Source organism: Medicago sativa, chromosome 6 (genome assembly GCF_051527215.1).
Source record: "Medicago sativa cultivar Bolivia chromosome 6, Bolivia_mono, whole genome shotgun sequence".
In the NCBI taxonomy this organism is placed as follows: Eukaryota; Viridiplantae; Streptophyta; class Magnoliopsida; order Fabales; family Fabaceae; genus Medicago; species Medicago sativa.
In genome coordinates, this window is record NC_140754.1 from 97237394 (window position 1) to 97260860 (window position 23467).

General features: G+C 29.3%; 2 protein-coding genes across 2 annotated transcripts; one reads left to right on the forward strand and one right to left on the reverse strand.

Moving 5' to 3' along the window:
- Window positions 1-6742: 6742 nt before the first annotated feature.
- LOC146918681 (uncharacterized) lies at window positions 6743-7315 on the forward strand. Its single transcript, XM_085717463.1, has 2 exons — window positions 6743-6897; window positions 6982-7315. The coding sequence occupies exons 1-2, from the start codon at window positions 6752-6754 to the stop codon at window positions 7313-7315; spliced, it is 480 nt and encodes a 159-aa protein (XP_085573589.1). The 5' UTR covers window positions 6743-6751.
- A 1902-nt stretch (window positions 7316-9217) lies between these two features.
- Window positions 9218-11951, reverse strand: LOC146918682 (putative F-box/FBD/LRR-repeat protein At1g78760). The gene is made up of 4 exons (XM_085720303.1): window positions 11838-11951; window positions 10105-11080; window positions 9776-9966; window positions 9218-9501 (listed from the first exon to the last, which is right to left on the reverse strand). Exons 2-4 carry the CDS (start codon window positions 11032-11034, stop codon window positions 9423-9425), a joined length of 1200 nt encoding a protein of 399 aa, XP_085576429.1. The 5' UTR covers window positions 11035-11080; window positions 11838-11951; the 3' UTR covers window positions 9218-9422.
- Between the last annotated feature and the right edge of the window lie 11516 nt (window positions 11952-23467).

Below are 23467 nucleotides of genomic sequence, written 5' to 3' on the forward strand. Positions count from 1 at the left end.
TGTCATACTGGATACATTCCAATGAAGTGTCTGATTGGATACATTCAAATGAATATTCTCAAAGACAAGATTGTTTATTGCAAATATTTTGGCATAAGGATTAATACCTATCTTGAGCAACATCAAAAATATAAAGAGGAGAAAAGATACTATAGTAACTTACCTTATAGGGTTTCTAGACCGAGAGTCATTTTCTTGACATTCGCTAGCAATTGCAACCAACTAAAGACGATTAAACTTTCATTCGATTTACAATGAAAAGAGTAAATAATATTTACTTCTTCAAGGGAAGGTAAATGGCCAGTAGAGGGGGCTGGGAAAGTAGGACAACGAACCTTGATGGTGAGAGAAGTAAGTTTTGGAGTACAAAACACAACTTTGTAATTGTCAGCTTCTTTATTCATGTGGATATTATCTATGGTCATACTAGAAACGATAGAATTCGATATGGAGAGGGTTTGTGCATCATCCTATAAAAAAAAAACCTCTAATGACCAAAGTACTCAACATATTACATTACATGTTGAGAAGGGCTCAGCACAACCATTGTCCCTTGTAGTGAAACAAAGATTCTCAAGATGCAAGGTTTTCAATGCCGGCAAGTTCAGAGATTTTGGAAACATCTTACCACGGCGATCTGTATATGAATATTGAAACTCAAGCTTAGGAAATGTCAAATAATGAGAATAAAAAAATGGAAGTGGAAGTTCGAGATTTTGGTTACAATTACTCTTGTTTATTCAATAATAAAGAGTTATTTTATACCTCAATTAAATAAGTAATAAGTCATTTGTCCAATAAGTATAGACATTTGATCCGAGAAAAGAATTTTATCATTCTAAAATCAAGATAATTAATAAACTAAATTTCAATTTTTCTTAATGTTTGTAGACAGGCGGGATGGTCGGTTAAGGGTGAAAGACATGGTGATTTTCAACAATAAAGGTTTGCTTTCAAAGTGGAGATGGCACTCTTCATATTCACATATTATTTTAGCTGCAAATTGCATTCTTTCGGATTGTACACGAGGTCATTATGTACTTTACATAAAAACATTACATTGATTCAGATCTCATCGATTTCATTGAAGTAGGAAACAATTTTTATGTGTTTGCACGAGGAAAACTATTAACTATATATATGTACAATTGAAGGATAAATTGCACTTTTTGAATGTGCAAGTTGAGAAAATGATATAGAAATTGTTTAGTCACAATAATTATGGTCATGTTCAACCATACTCAACACATATTTATCTCTGGTCATCTATCTTAGTTGCTGCTTTTTCAAGGTCCATAATAAGCTTTTACATATGAGAAAAATTTATATCTTTATTTGAAATCTCGTTTTTTAATTCCTCAATTCTAACTTGACATTCAAATATTTGATGGTGTAAGTATCTTTGATTTTACCACAATGTATGATCAAATTATCATTTAATGTAACCATGCCTGAAACTCCTTAGCATAGGATAAATAATCAAAAGGTAAAAATTCCTCATCTGCTAGCCAAAGTTACTAGACCCCAAACATTTTGCAGACATAAACAATTATTGGCGTAAGTAAAACATGATAGATTTTTTTTTTTTTTTAAATTCACTCATGCTATGTGTTGTAATTGATTTACAATGTAAAAACAATTCTATTGATGGTGCATCAAAATTAAATTCTTTATATAATATATAATTTAATATGTAGTATTTGAAAAGTGGAAGCAAAAATTTATAATCTGGTCTTCCAGCTCACCTTCTTACAAACTTTTCTCAATAAATGGTTCATGAGAGTATGTTAATATTATTAGACGTACATTCTCTGGTTTAATCTCACATGGCTCTTCTCCTGCGCATGCCTTCTGCTGTTTGTCCTGCCTCAAATCCAATGGTTGACAAACCATAAAGAAAAATAAATATAAATGTAATCTAGAAGAGAGAGAAACACAATTATCATTGACTAATTTGTTTTTTTTCTTCTTCATATGTATCAAACAAAAAAATGTTATAAAAATATATATAGTCTTTTCTATTAGATTTGAAAAGCCCCTCTCACCGGCTTTTTAAAAAGATTCTTATATTTAATTTAAAGAGACCAATCTCATCGTCTACTAGTAGAGACTATTTAAAGTTAGAACAAAGCTCCATATGAACTAACTCAAAAATTGGAAACCATAATGATTCAACCTCATACCTTGACCAAGACTTGTCTTTTTAAAATAATCAATATTCACTATTATAAGTATTAAAAATTTAAAAAAGTTGAATTCTGATTTGCCGACACTTTTGAGAAATAAAATATAATTGTTATAATTGTAAATGATAGAAAATATATTTTTTCTAAAAAAAATAACTTATTAAACTATTAATTTAATATATAGGTGTACCGGTACACTCAATTTTTTTGAGTGTACCATAGAAATTGCCTTATTTCATTTATACTATTATATGAAAAGAATTTTAAAACACCAAGGCTCTATTTCGATATTTTAAAATGAACGGAGCAAAGCGAACTAGAACATAATAGAATGATGTGGACTTCTTCAAAAAAAAAGAATGATGTGGAACATAGTTGAATGGAACACAAATTTCATTTCATTGTTTGATTATTTTATGATGGAACTGGACAAAGTTACCATTCCATTATTTGGAAAGTAAATGTAATGAGTTATAATTATTTTATGAGTAATGATATTTGTACTACTGTTTTATAACAACTTTGGAGATAATCTTCTTCTTCTTCTCTTTTCTTATTGATAAAAAATAATCTAGAGATAAAAAAGAAGAGAAATAGTAAAAACGCAATGAGATGAGAGAGAAAGTTGTCTAAAAATTGCTTCTAAATGGTTGTACAAATATCTTTTTTTATTTTATTCTATTTTTATCATTATTTTAATAACAATATTATGTCAAAAATTAACAAAACATATAAAATTAATTCTATTTCAATTAAAAAAAATCAGAAGCACAATAGTTTTATTGCAAGACCAGACATAACCATATCATTTAATATTAAGCCACCTAAAAGAAAGCATTTAATACTAAGCACACTAATCATTAGTATTGCAAGACCCAACTGTATCAATTATCATCATTCAACAAATAGAAAAAAAATAAATAAACCAAGTTAATGGGAGTGATGAAAGGAAAGTACATACATGCAGCCTTAAATAAGAGCACAAATGTTGGGAATAAAAACAGTTACAATTTTTGCAATACAAGAAGAGTGTAACACACAAGAAACATGCAGAACAAAACAGAAATAGAAAAAGCGTAAGTGAGACCTGTGGAGAAAAGGACACACTACCTGTTCAAATAAAAAGATCAGGGATAAAATAGTAATTATAAAATTAAGATGTTTCATTTTAGGGAATGAAAAAATAGAGATGATGATATATGATGGAATGCATTCTACTATAATCCATTTTATTCCATTCAATTTTTAACTCTAAATGTTGGTCTTGTGCGTCAAAATTAAATTCTCTATATATATTTGAAAAGAGGAACCAAAAATTTATAATATTATGTTCCACCTCCTCAGTTTATAAACTTTTAGATAAATAGTTTATGGGTATATTAAGATTATTATACGTACCTTTTAAAGTTTAATCTCACTTAACATTGACTTATTTGTTGAAATTAAACTAGTAAACTTTTTTTTTTTGACAAAAAAATTAAACTAGTAAACTGAATGTTCCTACTATAGTACTATGCAATGTTGATTTTAATATTTTACTATCAGTTTTTTGTCAACCCTACCCTAAGACATTTAATTGAACTTTTAGCTCCATTTGACTTGACTTATTTTGAGATTATAAGGTTACAAATAAATAAAAAAAGTTTTAGAAATAAAATAAAAGTTGTTTAATGACAATTGTTATTTTTAGTTTAAAATGCATTTTTTTCCCTGAAAGAGTGATACAATTTGAGTCAAATGATATAAAAATATATTGCATACGTATCAACCAAAAAAATTATATTAAAGTACATAAAGTTATCAACGGTCTTCTATTTGATTCCCCTAAAAAAATGATCTCATATTTGATTTGAAAATTCCTCTCACCGCCTTTTTTAAAAATTTCTTATATTTAATTTAAAATAGGAGTAAAAGATAAGCTCATTAAAATGAATATTTTGTTAAACACAGTATGGTCTAACTTCTTTTTGTCTTCTATTCTTGATGTCGCAACAAGTAATTCAAGCAAATTAGGAAATGCTGCTATGGTAAATAAGGTAATCAATGCGGTAAAATTCCACAAGTAGACCAAGAAAAAAGGTGATTAAAAATTAAAACCAAGCAAGATGGTTAATTATGGATTGGAATTTTACTAGTGTATTTTGATGAAGATAAATGCAAACACTTTGTTTTTTAAATTTGAAAGTTTTCTCTACCTTAAACTTAACACAATCTCCTCGCCCTAAAGTTTATTTTATACAAAAGAAAATTTTAATTTAGTTACCAATAATCACTATTTATACCATTTTGCTCTCAAGTTGTTACATAGAGGTTTTAAGGCCTTATTGGACTAGATGCATGTCCAATTCACTATTCAACTAGATGAACTAACTGTCTTCATTTCCATGTTACATCAATGACTATTTATGGAATAGAATGTTTCATTATAAATTAAATTAAGTAATTCCATTTTTATCTTGAGATAAGAACCTTCACAGTTACTATTTTAAGGCATGTTGATTTTTATTACCTTGATGTACATCAAATTAAATACCATTTTTGTCAATGACTATTAAGTCATCAAATTAAGATAAGAATCTTTCCATTTGCATTCAATATTTAAAAAGTTTAAGACTTTTGTTTTGGTACACAAAAAGTTTAAGACTTTATCCCTTTAAAATACAATTCATTATTTAAATTCACTTTTATCTCTTTAACTTGTGCCTCTAATATAAGTTAGGGTCATGTTAATTTATGCCTAAACCATATTTCTATATTAGTTTTCTTAATTAGTGCTTCAAACACACTGATTAACATTTTTCTACAAGGTTATAATATAACTATAAGGTTAACATGACTATCATCTTTATTTGTTGGAATTGAAGAAACAAAAACTAATGGACAAATGTGTAAGAACAAGATGTAACAAAAAAAAAAGTGTCGGAAGACAATGATTAGGCAGTTAGTGATGAAGTGTAGTGGTCAAACATCTTTAACAAATTATTCATTACTAGTTTTTTTTAAAGCAAATTATTTTGTTTTAATGAGTATGGAGTATAATAATAATTCCTTTAAAAAAAGAATATTAATAAAAATTATTCGTTTACAAGTCATAACTCAACTGATAAAAATGTTAAAATTGTTATTAGACGTTGTGGTTGATGTTCGAATCCTAACTCCTTTAGTTGTATGCATGAGTTATCAATAACTATTGTGATCTTGTCTATTTATCAATTTTTTTTACTAATAATGCTTCAAAAAATAACTAAATTAAAATAACAATAATAAAAAGAGCAAACAAAGTTTGACTCAATTGATAAAAAATAACTAAAAATTCAACTTTTTTTGCCAACGTGAATACCTCTTTAGAGAGTCTCCGAGGTAGCTCTAATCCTATTAAGTTGCGAAACCCAACTCATCTAAACTTTTTTTTGGGCCAAATAAGGAGCATTGATTATTTTTTTTTAATAAAGTAGCATTGATTTTGATTATCCACTAACACCATTAATTCATTATTTCTTTATTTTTGTTTCTGTAATCCCATTAGAAAATGAAAGAAAGAGAATCTCACTTCCTACTTCCCTCTAGTTTTCGTGTCTCTAATTGATCTTTACCACAACAAAACCAAGTCATGTAAAGGTTAGTTTCATGTCACCTTTTTCTTTTTGTTTGTATTCTCTTTTTAGATTTTTCTTAAAAATCCATTTATATCTATTTTTGCTTGATCCTCTTTTTCTTACTGTTAGTCAATTTTTTTCTCTTTTTGTTTTTTAATTATTATTACTTGTTCATACGGTTACTTTATTCATTTTTACTTCATAATTTGTTACATGTTACCTGACCAATACCATCACTTCCCCCTCTATATATTGTTACTTCAACACACACATTCATATTCACATTCACACTCTTCTGTTTTTTGCTTTTGAACTCTTCAACTTCTGAGAAATATGTCTAACATTTGGGATGGTTGTTACCTATTATCTTCATCTTCATCATCTATCAATTCTTACATTTCTTTGTTGATGCTTTTTTTTTCTTCTTTTGATGTTAATTATGTGAACATGTTTTGATTTCATGCTCATGTTCATGATGTTCATCATGTTCATTTTCATGATCTTAACTATTGAGAACGTTCTTAACATTGCATTCTTGATTGCATTTTCTTAACATTTCATCCATGATTACTCGTTATTTCAAATTTATCCATCATGTTACATTACATTGCATTTTCTTGTTTCTTTTTTTGGTTACATTACAGTTTTTTTCATCTTCAATAAATTCTTACAGTTTTTTTGTTGATGTTAATTGTCTGAACATGTTTAAATTTCTTATATGTTCATCATGTTCATGTTAATCTTAGCATAACTATTGATTATTATTATATTGTTTACTTTCTTAACCAATTCTTTTATAATTGACATATTAACATGAGATTTATAATGCTAAATGTTAGCATATGAACCTGATCGAGTATATGAACCAAATCTTAACCAAATCTTAGCATATGAACCTGATCGAGTATTTAACTTTCTTAACCTACTAATTTTACTTTCTTTAACTTTTCAGCCTATGAGAAAGAAAGGATGGAGAATACCGGTTTTTGCAGCTATGCCGATGGATGGTGTGCTTCTTGCAAGCGTAAATATGAAGAGGAAGAAGAGGAACGTGCAAAACCCTGGCAGCAAATCAAACAGGAAGCAATTGAAGAAATTGCTTTTACGTTTTATTTGTATGTGTTTTTAATGCTCTGATCTATTTGAAGTTTCTGATTCTTTTTTAATTAATTCTTACACTGTTTTGCTCTCTCTTTCAGCTCTGAATCTGATAAGCTTAAGAACCCCCAGAATGTTGTTGATTGCTCTTGGGCTAAAGCAAAGGGTTCGTGGTCGGAAGAGACTTATGATGAAAAGCTTTATTGGAAGGACTTGGCTGTAGGCCATGTTTGTCATGGACGTAATCATGGGTGGGATGCCCTAAGAAGAAATGAAAACATGCCTGAGCATCTGTTGGACGCGTGTAAGAAGTGTGCTCAAGCATTTATAAGAGCCGAAGAAAAGAAAGAAGCTGAGACAGCAGCTGCAGCAAAGAGAGCAGCTGGGGGCACCGCTGACAAGGCATCTTCCTCCAAGGGAAGAGGCAAATTTTAGGTATGCTTTGATCATTGTCATTGGCTTGGCTGTCTACTAGATTAAATGAATGCTTTGATTTTATATCAATTATAAGATAGAAGGTGATGCTCACAAAAAAATTTATTCCCTCTTGCCTACTAAATTAAACACAAATGAAACTAACATTGGTGCGATAAGAAAAAAAACCATAGGTTATGTATTTATTGCACCTATAAACTGAGGAAAGGAAAAAAAGGCATATAATTGTTCTTGTCAGACGATGTTTTGATCCGAACTGATATGCATGATTATCTGCAAGTTCTTTGTTTATGTGTACAGATTTCTATTATCTGTTTTGGCTGGCTGTTTGTATTTGTTTTTTAAAAAAAAATATTGGATAAATAGATTCTTGAAAGTTTACCTTTTCAGAAATCTATTTCGAGTTTTTTTGGATCCATAAGTGTTTTCAAAACTTCGCAATCATTTTTTTTCGGTGTACAATAACCTGTATTTTCAAAATTTGCATTTGATTTATTTTGCTTCCTTGTGTGCTGCTGCAATGGGTTTTTCAGGTTTTGAGCTTAGATTTTATTTGAGTTGATATGGTTTTTTAGTTTGGCAAGTGCTCTTGAGTTGAGGTTGAGTTAATCAAGCTGTTTTTCTTGCCTCTTGTGGTGAATTCCTCACATATATTTTAGGGTTCTGTTTTGGTAGTCTTAGGTCTTATTTGAGGTTTAGGGATCAATAGCCTCTTCTTTAAAAGTTTTTTCAAAAGTTACATTTGATTAATTTTGTTCCTTAGTGTGCTGCTGCCATGTGTTTTTTTGGTTTTTAGTAGAGATTTTCTTTGAGTTGGTCTTGTTTTTTAGTTTGACAAGTGCTTATGAGTTGAGGTTGTGTGAATAAATTCACTGACTCATTTATTTTCATTTGAATGTGTGAACAGGTATGATGTGCTTACTGAAGGACAAAGGAAAGGACAGTGTGCTTGACTGTTGATAATATTAGGAGATGTTTACACTAGTCTCAACTCAACTCATGAACTATTTTACTATTTACTATTATAGCATGTTTGTTTCCACGTATATGTGGAGTTAGACTCGCGTTTACTCAACTCTACTACTTATAGCTTTCATGCTACCGTGTGTTCCTACCGTGGTTTACTACTTTACCAAACATACACTAAATTTCCTACTTATATATTGAACATATTATGAGTTTGAATTTCATATTTACTGAGCATATTGATGATAAACAAATTTAGCATACTGAGCACAATGTTTTGATTGCTTAAACTAATGATGAATGATGAGTAACTTGTCCCTCATTACCAATTTCACTTTTTTGATAGTTGAGTCTTGACACCCTTGTGCCACAAACATTATGTAAAACCAACTAGTTAGTTAATGGTGTTGGGTCACACACACAGCTTCGCAATACAAATCGAACATAACCATCGAAGGATTAACTGCAAATGAGATCTTAAATTCTTAATGATGTAACTGCAATTGCTTTTTTCCCAAAGTCACTGATTCATCCATTGTTCTTTGTTATTAATGATTTGAGAAATTATTGTTTTTAATGATTTGGGACCATGCGAATTTGAGTCAATTTTACTTTGAGGATTACAAATTCCACCAGAGTATTTGTCAACCTTTACCATATCTGATATTCTCAAAACTGACATAAAGTCCACCTGTTAAGATAGTTAAGTGTTAATTAGTTAAATAGTTAGAAATTAGTTACTCACATTAATCACTATCTTTTATCAATCAAATATGCTTTCTTTCTATTATAAGTGTATGATCCTATCATTCTTTACACAATCATTTGAGGACATAGCCACTATGGGATAAGTTACAATACAACATGTTTTGAGATTACGATGTTTTAATGAAATGTTGACAAATACAAGTGAAATAAATATTTCTGAAGAAATGATTTGAGGTCTAAAAGAGTTCGTAAAATATTCATTTGCTATCACCTTGTCTTGCTGATTTCACATTTGGTTGAATATTCATTATATGTAATTTCCGAAATGTCGTTTTGGCCTTTCACCAAATACTAATTCCACAATAATATAGTTTGAAAAAAGACTAGATATAATATAAGGTAGACAAATAAATATTGTTGTACACATAGCTAGCTAGTTGTAGTCGACATTACTGCCACCGCCATTGTCCTCGGGATGTATTGCTCTATCCATCATATCTGCTGCTTCAAACCTTGCACCAGTAAATATGAAAAATTAATCAAACAAGTAAATAACTTTTTAGGGGAATGGAAGGGACAAAACCCTCTTCAAAGAAAGTGGAGAGTTAATGTGAATGGAAACGTAAAAACCTCTACAAGAAAGCAACTATCATATAGATAATATCTATATTATATACATTTTGACACAAATTTATAACTGTTTTATTTAAGATAAACATCAAGGTGTAATTGTAAATATAGTTTTAATCTTGAAGCAAAAACTGAGTACTACGTAAAAATCAATACCTAAAAGTTACTAAGTCTGCATTCCGAACGATGTCAATTGCAACAAGTGGTGGAGAGTCTTGAAGTAGATATGCTACCATTTCTATTATCCTCTCGGTAGATATGGTTGCAAAAAGCACATCCAGTTTCAATGACTTCAATCTAACAAAGCAAGGAAGTTGATTTCTCATTGAATCATTATTTCTTAGAACCTGCATAATTAGAGTGAATTGGATACTTTCAAATGAATAATCTGAAAGACAAGATTGTTTATGGCAAATATTTTGGCATAAGGATTAATACCTAACATGAGCAACATAAAAAATATAAAGAGGAGAAAAGTAACTTACCATAAGCATCTTCCCAAGGGTTGTGAATCCGAGAGTCAATATTTTGACATTAGCCAGCAATTGCAACCAACTAACCGGGATTAAACGATCATTCCGATAAGAAAACTGAGAGTAATTAATATTCACTTCTTCAAGAAAAGGTAAATTACATGCAGAGGGGGCTGAGAAAATAGGATGGCCATTGATAGTTAGAAAAGTGAGTTTTGGAGTACAAAACACAACTTTGAAATTGTCAGCTTGTTTACACAACTTGGTACTACCTATGGTCAGACTAGAAACGTTAGAATTCGATACGGAAAGGGTATGTGCATCATCCTGTAAATACCACTCCACAATTACCAAAGTACTCAACATGTTACATGTTGAAAAGGGCTCAACATAGCCATTGTTACTTGTAGTGAAAGTAAGACCACGAAGATACAAGGTTTTCAATGCCGGCAAGTTCAAAGATTTTGGAAACATCTTACCACAGCCATATGTACATGGATGATAAAAGTCAAGCTTAAGAAATGTCAAAGAATGAGAATCAAAAATGGAAGGAGGAAATTCGAGATCCTTTATATTCCATTGCTGAACAATGACCGTGAGTTGTTGCACATTATGTGACCCAGCATACTTCATGACCTCTAAGAGTGTGGTTTTGTGGCAATCTGCGGCATTATCATACTTATAACTTAGGCTATGAAGAGGAAGAGAGTTGTCACGACCCGACAAAATTTGGGATACAAACTTGTTGAAGATATAACTCTTCTCCTTCTCGGTATGATGCAAAGTGAGATTAGCGAGACTTTTCCAAAGGCTCTTCCATCGTTTAGACAAAACACAAGTCCGAACAGATTGCTTTATGTTCATAAATTCAATTATATGCAGAAGGACATGGTCAGGCAGTTCACTAATTCTATCACTTTTCTTTTGTCTTTTCCTCTTCATCGTTCCTTCGTTTCTTTATCTTTATCTTCTGTAACACTTGACTGACCTAAAAAAGTTACACAAATACTTCTTAAAATCATTGTTTATATTTTGGTTGTGCGGAGAACATAATTGATTTTGAGTGAATTGATTCAGGATAAAAGTGAGTGACACGTAAATTGATTTATGTTTTGATGTATTTGCATAAAAGTGGGTTTGACCATAAATTTAAGGTTAAAATTAAGTGTAGAAGGCAAAAGCTACAAATTCTACCTTCAAGTGAAATCTATGAAGCACGGACACGGAAACGGACACGGACACTGACATGCTGACACATCTAATAATTTAAAAAAATCACACAATTCAGTGTAATTACAAGTGTCGGTGTCGGACACTGACACCAGGACACGTCTAATCCGAGGAGTGTTTGTGTTTCATAGAGTGAAATCAATTCTACAACCATAATAATACTTAGGACCCCATTTGGATTGAGCTTATTTTGAGCTTATGAAAAATAGTTTATACAAATAAATAAACTTTTATATTAATTCATAAGTTCTCACTAATGAAAAATGTATCTTCATAAGTTGTTTTTTCATAAACTACCTTACCAAACTTATGAATAATAAATAAAAGCTTATTTATCTGCATGCATAATCTTAATTCAAACGGACCCTAAACCATATATCAAACATGGAAGGAAGGAAGGAATAACAGAAGATTAGGGATATGATTCATCCATCACAAACACATATCTAAAACAAAATATGCAAACAACAACATGTTATAATAATTTTACTAAGGAAGTTTCAAAAGTTTCTGACCAATGAAATTGTCTTCCTTCAATTCTTGGATCGCCGGCGTCTCTGTTCTGTTTCTTTGCACGACTCGAATTTGCTAGATTTTGTTTTTGTGAATCCTAGGTTTGTTTGATTTTGTTTTTTTTATATTTATTTATTTATTTAAATTTATTGGACTCGTGTAATATTTATTGACCCGATTCAATTCTACCATGCGATAAAAAAGTCATTTGCAAACAATTAACTAAAAGATTAATTAGAATAGATTTGATAGTGTAAAAAAACTTTACACTATCAACCAATTAAAATCATATAATTAGACGTATCATCTTAAGTGTTACTCCCTTCATTCCTTTTTAAGTGTCGTTTTAGAATTTTAACACAAAAATAGCGAAGTGTATTTTTGCACACTTTTTTCCTATTATACCCTCATTTTAATCCACAAATAATTCCTTTTTTTTGCACACACTTTATCTTTCCAATAATTTTAATATGTAACAAACAATTGTTAGTTACTACTCTCTTTCTCCAACAAATTTCGATTTTTTTGTGCGCTTTATCTTTCTCTCATAACAAACAATTTCCAATTTTCTAAATTTTAACTCTTCATGGAACTATTATCATAGGTAACAAAATTTTGTTTAATTTGAAGATAACAAGAAACAAATTTTGTTTTAAAACAAAACAAACAAACTTTGTTTAAAAAAACAAACTTTAGTTTTTTAAATATATAACACTGATTAGTTTTATTGAAAATATAAGAATAATTGACAAAGGGCATAATTGACAAATCATACCTTTAAAATACCAAAATGACAGTTAAATAGGAACGAAAAATTCACCCTAAAACGACACTTAAAAAGGAACGGAGGGAGTAAAAAAGAAAAGAATCAAATAAAATAAGGTTAAATATGTTTTTGGTCCTTATAAAATTGGGAACTTCTAAGTTTAGTCCTTACTTCCCTCAAAAAAAAAGTTTAGTCCTTACTTAATTTTAATAGGTTTTTTAGTCCCTACAAAAAAAAATATTACTTCTAATTTTAGTCTCTGTTACAACAAAGCTTGTTTAATTATCCTTAAACTCTTAAATTTTTTAACGATTTTTTTGAGACAAGTTTAAAACGCTATGAAAGGTTCATTTACTAAAATTTAGAAGTTTTTAACATGAAACGGATTAAATATTAATTTTTTAAAACGGCAAAAGTTAAAGATAAAATTAACAAAAACTTGAAGTAGAAATTAAATTTTACGACAATTTTTTGCAAAGGAGCTTTTAGTAATGTTCTTAACACGTATTCAAAAAATTGTTCAAAAACTCAAGAGTTTAAGCATAAATTAAACAAATTTGAATTGAGGAGGGACTAATACTAAGTAAAGAAAAAAAATTATGGACTAAAAGAACTATTAAAATTAAGTAAGGACTAAACTTAAAAGGTCTCCATTTTATAGGGATCAAAAACATATTAAACCCAATAAAATATGGACAATAAATGTCACATCCCACGTTTAATTTAGGGTTAAATATGTTTTGATCCCTATAAATATATCAATTTTTCGTTTTAGTCCCTCTAAAATTTTCCTTCGACTTTTAGTCCCCATAAAATTTTCCATCTTCACTTTTGGTCCCTCTTTTAAAGTAAACTCATATGTAGAATTCATAGTTTTGAATAAAATTTTGCATAAAAATTTATAATATTATAAGAATCTCTCCCAAAAACAATTAGAATTTTTTAACAAAACATGAATTTAATATGAATTTATATTTTTGACGGTTAAAAATTCATATTTAATTTTTTTAGGTGGATGTTTTAATAAAAAAATTCTAATTTTTTTGGGGAATTGTTTTTACAATATTCTGCACAATTTTATTAAAAAATTCAAAAATTAACTTAAAAATATGGACCAAAAGTAGTGATTGAAAATTTTATAGGGACTAAAAGTTGAAGAAAAATTTTAGAGGGATTAAAACGAAAAGTTGGTATATTTATAGGGACCAAAAACATATTTAACCCTTTAATTTATTAGCCTAAAACAAGAACATCAGCCACTTAAATCTCTATTGCTTTCTCTGACCTTCTCCTACCTTTGTCTAGTTCCCGTAAGAAATTTATCACAAAACGATAATAATTTCTATCAACTTTGACATTCAAATATTTGATGATGTAAATGTCTTTGATTTTACCACAATATTTGATCAAATTATCATTTAATGTAACCATGCCTGAAACTCCTTATTATAGGATAAAAATTCCTCCTCTGCTAGCTAAAGTGTTACTAGACCCCAAACATCAGCAGTTCCACAACATAAACAATTATTAACGCAAGTAAAACATGATAAAAAAATATTCCCGAACATAATATTTGTTGTAATTGACTTTTTTTATATGTCAAGTAATCTAGTGACTAAAATTCACATTTTATGGTGAATAAGTAGGTTCGAACTCAGATTCTTGCATATAATAATAATATAACAAAATGTTGTGGTGATGAGGTGATGTGTAGTTTATGGTGATAAGAAGGTAAGGTGATGTTGTTTGGGATTTTAGCGGGTGCGTTGGTTTTTTGGAGTGGCTTTGATGCGAGTAGCGTGCGATAAGTGTTTGGATTTTGTTTATGTGGCCATTCACGATGGAGTGAGAGGTTTTGGTTCAACTTTTGATTTACGTTGGTTTGTAGGGGTTTAGCTTTGGTTAGAGTGTGATTTGATTTTTTACGTTGGTTTGTAGGGGTTTAACTTTGGTTAGAGTGTGATTTGATTTTAAAGGTTTGCTTTTTTGTTGGTGTTTAAGATGTACGGTGTATGCATTTCCTTTTAGGTGTTCCGCCTAAATATAACGCTTTGCTTTGTACTTTCTGTCTTTACGGTCCATGTTCGTCTTATGCATGGACTTAGTTATTAATAAATTTTACAGTTAAAAAAAAACTATAATGAAATATTCCTATCAACTAAAGACCATATATAACAATAGCATTTAATATGGGGAATTAGTCACTTTCGTCTCTGAATAGGAAAGATGTAGTCACTTTAGTACCTGAATGCAGATAAATTGCAAAACAGTCCCTGAATGTAGACTTTATTGGTCAATTTCAGGGACTAAAGCAACTAACGAAGTCTATATTCAGGGACTAAATTGACTAACAGAGTCTGCATTCAGGGACTAAATTGACTAACCGAATCTACATTCAGGGACTATTTTGCAATTTATCTGCATTCAGGGACTAAAGTGACGACTCATTTCAAACAACATCACCTTACCTTCTCATCACTTTAGTTGTCATGCACTTTTCCCCCTAAAATAAAGCATTTAATACTAATCACACTAATCATTAGTATTGCAAGACCCAATTGTATCAATCATCATCATTCAACAAATAAGAAAAAATTAATAAACCAAGTTAATAAGAGTGATGAAAGGAAACTGCATACATGCAGCCTTTAATAACAGTCTCAACTCTCAATTGTAGTAGGGAACAAAACCGAATGCAACACACAAGAAACATGCAGAACAAAACATAAATAGAAAAAGCAAGGACACACAAGAGGATAATTTTTTTTTTTTTTTTGACGTACACAAGAAGATAATGACAACTATGGAGAATAACGTAGGTGAGACCTGTGGAGAAAAGGATACACTACCTGTTCGAATAAAAAGATCAGGGATAAAATAGTAATTATAAATTAAGATGTTTCATTTGAGGAAAGAAAAATAATAAGAGATGATGGTATATGATGGAGGTTCCGTTTAAAATGAACCTGTGAAAATATTGGTCTAAGATGGACCAATTTTTTGTACCGTTGGATCATATGAACCCGCCAAACCTTATCATGGTCATTAAACACTAAATTTAACACATATAACCTATCACTCTCATTCACTCTCTCTATTCCTTACCTTCCAGATTTCCAGAGAGGCAGCAGTAAAGTCTAACGTTAATTAATCAAATAATAAACAAGATTAGATAAAATAATTTAAAAAAAACTCATAGACCGTGAAATTTTAATTACCCTCTCAATACTCACAACACAAGTAACTCAAGGTTGTGCTACCATAGAGGGTTATATCTTTGTTTTCTATGGCTTTTTGTTATCATTTTGGCACATGCTTGGTAATATGGCAAGCTTTTTTTGAGTTTTGAATTTTCTCACTCTAAAAGAAACGATGAAACTTGCTTCAGCCTTGCAAATGGTGTTTCTATAATATAGAGAAGTAGTAGCAGGGATTGGGAGCTTGGGTCAGCCATCTGCAGTAGAAAATTAGAATATGATATGATTTTGGTTTTGGGTTTTTTGGGAGTTGAGATTGTGAATGGAGCTCTTTATAGTTCTTACAATTTGATGATTAGTATTAAGCTTTGAAACACTTTGAAAGAGAAAGGAACTGAAGTTGAAAGAGAAAGAGAAAGCTTGCAATGATAGAGAGATGAAGTTGATGGGTTGTATTTGATGCAGATGGACTATGATAAGAATTGGTAACTGATTTAATCTAATGGTTAAAAAAATATTGGTCCATCTTGGACCAAAACTGAAAAGGTCCAAGCTAAATGGCACCTATGATGGAATGCATTCTACTATTATCCATTTTATTCCATTCAATTTTTACAAATTCAAACAATGAAATTCTTATCTATTCCATTCCATCAATCTATATATTTGAAAAGAGGAAGCAAAAATTTATAATATGAAGTTTCACCTCCCCAACTTACAAACTTTTAGATAAATAAATAGTTTACGGGTATATTATGATTCTTATACGTACATTTTAAAGTTTAATTTCACTTTACATTCACTTATTTGTTGAAATTAATCTAGTAAACTAAATGTTCCTAATATAGTACCATGCAATGTTGATTTTAATATTTTCCTATCAGTCTTTTGTCGACCCTACCCTAAAACATTTAATTGAACTTTTAACTCCATTTGACTTGACTTATTTTGAGATTAAAATGTTACAAATTAAAAAAAAAAGTTTTAGAAATAAAGCTAAAATTGTTTGATAATTATTGTTATTTTTAGTATAAAATGAATTTTTTCCCGAAAGAGTGATACAATCTGAGTCAAATGATATAAAAATATATTGCATATGTATCAATCAAAAAAATTATATTAAAGTATATAAAATTATCAATAATGGTCTTCTATTTGATTCCCTTAAAGAAAATTATCTCATATTTGATTTGAAAATTCCTCTTACCACCTTTTTGAAATTTTTTTTATTTTTAATTTATAATAGGAGTAAAAGATAAGCTCATTTAAAATGAATATTTTGTTAAACACAGTATGGTCTAACTTCTTTTTGTCTTCTATTCTTGATGTCGCAACAAGTAATTCAAGCAAATTAGGAAATACTGTTATGGTCTAACTTATTTTTGTCTTCTATTCTTAATGTGGCAACAACTAATTCAAGAAAATTAGTTTTTTAGTGAGAGAAACTCCAACTTCTCTCTAAACTTTCTTTCTCTTTCGTTCATCGAGGAGGGGCGGTTTTATGTCATTTTTTGACCTAGAATCACCCCTCTACATCTTTTTCCCCTTTCCTTTCAATCTAAATAAGTGGTTTTCACATATATCAAGTTTTTCCTTTTGTGTTTTTTGTGATTTCGTCGTCTAAGTGCGGCGTTGTGTTGTTCGTCGTCTTGTGCGGCATTTGATTTCGCGTCTTGTCACGGTGTTCGTTTAATTCCTATTGAAAGATCTACATCAGTCAATTACAAATTCAACCAATGATTTGGACTTCAACGTTGCAGATCCGGAAGCATGGGTATTTCGGTGATTTAGGTTTTATCATATTGTTTGTAGGCATTTTGCCGTTGTATGCTATTAAATTGGGTGTTGTGAGTTTGTTCGCAGATTCACCCTTTACGTTTTTAGCGATGTTTGAATCTGATGTACTCTATCGATTTGAATGAATGAATATCCTTTTGTTTTTGTCAAAAAAAACTAATTCAAGAAAATTATCAAATGCCGCAATGGTAAATAAGGTAATGAATACTACTGGTGGTAAAATTCCACAAGGTGACGAAAAATCAAGCCAAGCCAAATAGTTAAGATAAGGTTTTGGATCCCAAAAGTTATGGGTTAGAGTTTTACTAGTGTATTTTGTGGAAGATAAATGTAAACACTTTTATATGTGTTTTTCACATTTGAAAGTTTTCTCCACCTTAAACCGTAACACAATCCCCTTAACCCTAAAGTTTATTTTATAAAATAGAAAATTTTAAGGGTTAATACATTTTTACCCCCCTGTAATATAGGCGAGTTCCGGTTTTCCCCCCTGTAAAAAAGATTCTTTCGATTCCAACCCTGAAATATGAAGATTCCGTCGAAAACACCCCTGGTCAAATCTGGCACACGCCAGGTGCTGATGTGGCGCGCCACGTCATCTTTTTTGATGACGTGGCACGCTGACTGTATAATTATTTTTATTTTTTATTTTTTTAATAATGACATGTGGCATTTCCTATTTTTTAATAAAAAAAAATATTTTTTTAATAATTAAAAAAATATTTTTTTTTTAAAAAAAAAAAAACGAAAAAAATTCTTAACAAATAAAAAAATTCTGGAAAAAAATAAAAAAATACCGAAATTTTTTTTAAAAAAATGGAAAAATTAATAAAAATGAAAACAAAAATCTGGAAAATTTTAAAAATAAAAAGTAAAATCTGGAAAAATTAAAAAAATGAAAACATTATGGAAAAAATTAATAAATTTTGAAAAATTCATATTTCCAGATTTTTTCAATACCGGAAAAATGAAAAAAAATCATATTTTTTTTCGGAAAGTACTTGTCATTCAACCGTATAACATGATTTATATACCGGTGTCAATCAATATACATTGTATCTTGTTATTCGGACATGATTTTTATAAATATGATTAATCTTCAAATTTTTGAAAATGATGAATCTTGAAATTTTTGAAAAAAGATTAATCATATTTACAAAAACTAAATTTTCGAAAAAAAAGATAAAAAAATATGAATTTTCGAAAAAATATTTAAATTTTCGAAAAAAATATGGTATTTGAGTCAAACATAATTCATATTTTTTTCGAAAAACATACAAACTGCTCAAAACATTTTTTATGTTAGTGTCTACTTGGTTAATTGGAAAAGATTAATCTACTATTTAAATATTTTTTTCGAAAATTCATATTTTTTTATCTTTTTTTTTCGAAAATTTAGTTTTTGTAAATATGATTAATCTTTTTTCAAAAATTTCAAGATTCCTCATTTTCAAAAATTTGAAGATTAATCATATTTATAAAAATCATGTCCGAATAACAAGATACAATGTATATTGATTGACACCGGTATATAAATCATGTTATACGGTTGAATGACAAGTACTTTCCGAAAAAAATATGATTTTTTTTCATTTTTCCGGTATTGAAAAAATCTGGAAATATGAATTTTTCAAAATTTATTAATTTTTTCCATAATGTTTTCATTTTTTTAATTTTTCCAGATTTTACTTTTTATTTTTAAAATTTTCCAGATTTTTGTTTTCATTTTTATTAATTTTTCCAATTTTTTTAAAAAATTTTCGGTATTTTTTTATTTTTTTCCAGAATTTTTTTCATTTTTTTTATTTGTTAAGAATTTTTTTCGTTTTTTTTATTTTTTTTTAAAAATTTTTAAAAAAAACTTAAAAAAAAATATTTTTTTAATTATTAAAAAAATATTTTTTTTATTAAAAAAATATTTTTTTATTAAAAAATAGGAAATGCCACGTGTCCTTATTAAAAAAATAAAAATAATTATACAGTCAGCGTGCCACGTCATCAAAAAAGATGACGTGGCGCGCCACATCAGCACCTGGCGTGTGCCAGATTTGACCAGGGGTGTTTTCGACGGAATCTTCATATTTCAGGGTTGGAATCGAAAGAATCTTTTTTACAGGGGGGAAAACCGGAACTCGCCTATATTACAGGGGGGTAAAAATGTATTAACCCAAATTTTAATTTAGTCATCAATAATCACTATTTATACCATTTTGCTCTCAAGTTGTGACAGAGAGATTTTTAAGCCTTATTGGACCAGATGCATGTCCATTTCACTATTCAACTAGATGAACTAACTGTCTCCATTTCCATGTGACATCAATGACTATTGATGGAATTAAGTGTTTCATTATAAATTAAATTAAGTAATTCCATTTTTATCTTGAGATAAGAACCTTCACAGTTACTATTTTAAGGCAATGTTGATTTTTTTACCTTGATGTACATCAAAATAAATTCCATTTTTATCAACGACATTATGTACATCAATTAAGATAAGAATCTTCCCACGTGCATTCAATATTTAAAAAATTTATGACTTTAACACTTTAAAATAAAATTCATTATTTAAATTCATTTTTATCTCTTTAACTTATGCGTCTAATACAAGCTAGGGTCATGTTATTTTGTTTGTATTCTTTTTTTAGATGTTTCTTAAAAATCTATTTATATCTTTTTTTTTTTGAAGAAAAAAATCTATTTATATCTATTTTTGCTTGATCCTCTTTTTCATACTGTTGGTCAAATTTTTTTCTCATTTTGTTTTTTAATTATTATTTTGAATATGAATTGTTATTACTTGTTCCTACGGTCATTTTATTCATTTTTACTTCATAATTTGTTACATGTTACATGATCCATACCATCACTTCCCCCTCTATATAATGTTACTTCAACACACACATTCATATTCACATTCACACTCTTCTGTTTTTTGCTTTTGAACTCTTCAACTTTTGAGAAAAATGTGTAACATTTGGGATGGTTGTTACCTATTATTTTCATCTTCATCATCTATCAATTCTTACATTTCTTTGTTGTTGCATTTTTCTTTTTTTCTTTTAATGTTAATTATGTGAACATGTTTTGATTTCATGCTCATGTTCATATTCATGTTCATCTTAACTTAACTATTGGAAAGGTTCTTATCTTAGTTGTTACATTACATTGCATTTTCTTCTTTCTTTTTTGGTTTCCTACATCTTCATCTTCAACTTAGTGCAGACTTGGTTTCTTAGGATTCTTAATCAATAACTTGAAAATTTTAATGATTTCTATGTTTGATAAAGTGGAACAGTTTGTTACCGATGAAAAATAGAAAAACTTTTTTTTGTGCTATTGAACATTGTTATAGAAAGCTCTTGCCTTGATGATGATCAAACCCTAGTTTCTTTTGAAGACTATATCGGCTTTTGTTTTTAAATGTGTATCCCTACTGCAAGGATATTAGGATCTTGAAGTCATATTTTGTTCAGTCTTCAGAACCATGTTTATATATCAAAAGTTACCCATATGATTTTAGCTTTGAGAAAAATCTTGGCTTTTTCAAGTTTATAAAGATAGATAGATATAATAATGCAAAACACTTTATTTTTCTTCGTCTTGTTTTTTACTAAAGTAACTTAAAACCTTATATTGGTTGAAAGTTCAGCTTAGTAACACGTGGTATGATTAACTTTCTATACATTTTTCTTTTTCTTTATGCTTACTTCACTATATGGTTACACTAGGTTGTCATTTTTTAATAATGTTGCACTGTTCGATCAGAATCTAACAGATACAAATTTTATAATATCTATAGTTTGATCGAAATTTTGTACTATAAAGATCGTCCATGTAAAATTTTACATAAATTATATTAATTTATTTTCATTTGAATGTTGGAACATGTATGATGTGCTTACTGAAGGATAAAGAACAATGTGCTTGACTGTTCCTGATATTAGGAGACGTTTACACTAGCCTCAACTCAACTCATGGCCATTTACTTGACAGTGTGGTTGACTGTTTTGATTTTACTATTTACTATTATAGCATATTTGTTTTCACGTATGTGTGGAGTTAGACTCGCGTTTACTGAACTCTTCTAGTTGTAGCTTTCGTGCCACCGTGTGGTGTGTACCTACCGTGTTTTTCAAGTTTACCAAACATACACTAAATTTCTTACTTATTAAACATATTGTGAATTTGAGTTTCATATTTTCTGAGTATATTATTGATAAAAAAATTTAACTTATTTAGCATAGTGAGCACAATAGTAAGATGTGATTTCAACATATGAGATAAGAACTGATTGCTTAAACTAATGATAAATGATGAATAACTCGTCCTGCATTACCAATTTCATTTTTTAGTTGTTTGCTAAAATTAGAATTGATGACAACATGTAACAATTATGGGGTTATCCTTCTGCTTTCTTCGGTCTATCTTTTATTGTTTTGAAAAGAATTCCAAGGCATAATAAATATGTTTATTTATGATGTTATTTTGAAAATTTCTTTTTTAAAATACTTTAACTAGTCCTTTAGTGATATCAAATTAGTGAGAGTGCATACTATGAAAACATATAATTCAGATGAGGTTGTTGCACTTGCACTTTGCCTATCACACAAAGTGAAACCTTTTAACCTATGCTTTCTTTGGTTGGTTTGGAGCCACATGAATTTTAAGCGGCATGTTGAGAATTGAATTGTTATTCATTATATCATATAATACTATATTGTTGTATGCTTTCTTTGGTTGGTTTGGAGCCACATGAATTTTAAGCGGCATGTTGAGAATTGAATTGTTATTCATTATATCATATAATACTATATTGTTGTGATTGTTATGTTGTATATGTTGATCTATGTCGGATGTTCATCTACTAATGTCTTATACTTTTAACATGATGTGTAATGTATTCACATGTTCTTTATGTCCCTTCTTGCACGCATATTTGTATGCAAATTATAATCAACTCAGTCATGACAAGAAATCGTTGGATCACATAGCTTATGAAAGCAGAAGTAAGACTTGTGTCTAGCTTTATTTATTTTGATTTTTTTATTACTATTGTTTATTATGTTGTAATACGTCTAAGGATTTACTTTTGCTATTTATTTTATTTTTAAGTTTTCAAATTTATTTATAATAATATTATTGTAATCCTCTTGTTCACAAAAAAATAGTATTGTAATCTTGAAGTATACTTCAAAAATTATTTAGAATCAAATGTCATATAATGACTAGCACCAGAATCAATAACCTAGGTCCTCTTTACAGCCAGTACCGGGGCATTAAGTGATTTGGAGGAAAAAACTCTTATCCCTTATTCTCATATGAGTGATGCCAAATCAAAAAAAAAATCAAAAGCTTGTGATACTACGTAGAAAATTATACTAACATATTTCAATGTGTCAAAAGATACAACAGCTCTTAAGTTTAAAATATATAACAACCTAAATCTAACGAGCTGATTTAACGGGTCACATGCATAAATGAAAGTCACTAAATATATTAATATTTAAGCTATTAATTACAACACTTAAGAAATGTCAAAGAATGAGAAATTCGAGATCCTTGATGACCAATAGCTTAACATCGAACGTGAGTTGTTGCACATTATGTGACGCGTTAATGACCTCTTAGAGTGTGGTTTTAAGGCAATCTACAGGTCCCATTTAGAATGGACAAATGTAATACTTGTGCACAAAACACAACTTGTGCATTTACCTACAGCTGCAGGTTTTGGTGGGTCCGGTGACCTGTTAAAAATAAATAATTAATAAAAGAAAACATATTATATTGGAAAATATTGGTTTTATTGTTTTTTCTGTATACACCCCCAAAACTTGAACAGAGAGTAGTAATTTCACACCACCCTTAGAAACAC

Coding starts and splice junctions, on each gene's coding strand:
- LOC146918681 (XM_085717463.1), top strand. CDS start 6,752: ATGGAGAATACCGGTTTTTGCAGCTATGCCGATGGATGGTGTGCTTCT. Junction 6,898..6,981: donor ATTGCTTTTACGTTTTATTT/GTATGTGTTTTT, acceptor TCTCTCTTTCAG/CTCTGAATCTGATAAGCTTA.
- LOC146918682 (XM_085720303.1), bottom strand. CDS start 11,034: ATGAAGAGGAAAAGACAAAAGAAAAGTGATAGAATTAGTGAACTGCCT. Junction 9,967..10,104: donor CCCTTGGGAAGATGCTTATG/GTAAGTTACTTT, acceptor CTAATTATGCAG/GTTCTAAGAAATAATGATTC. Junction 9,502..9,775: donor GCAGACTTAGTAACTTTTAG/GTATTGATTTTT, acceptor TACTGGTGCAAG/GTTTGAAGCAGCAGATATGA.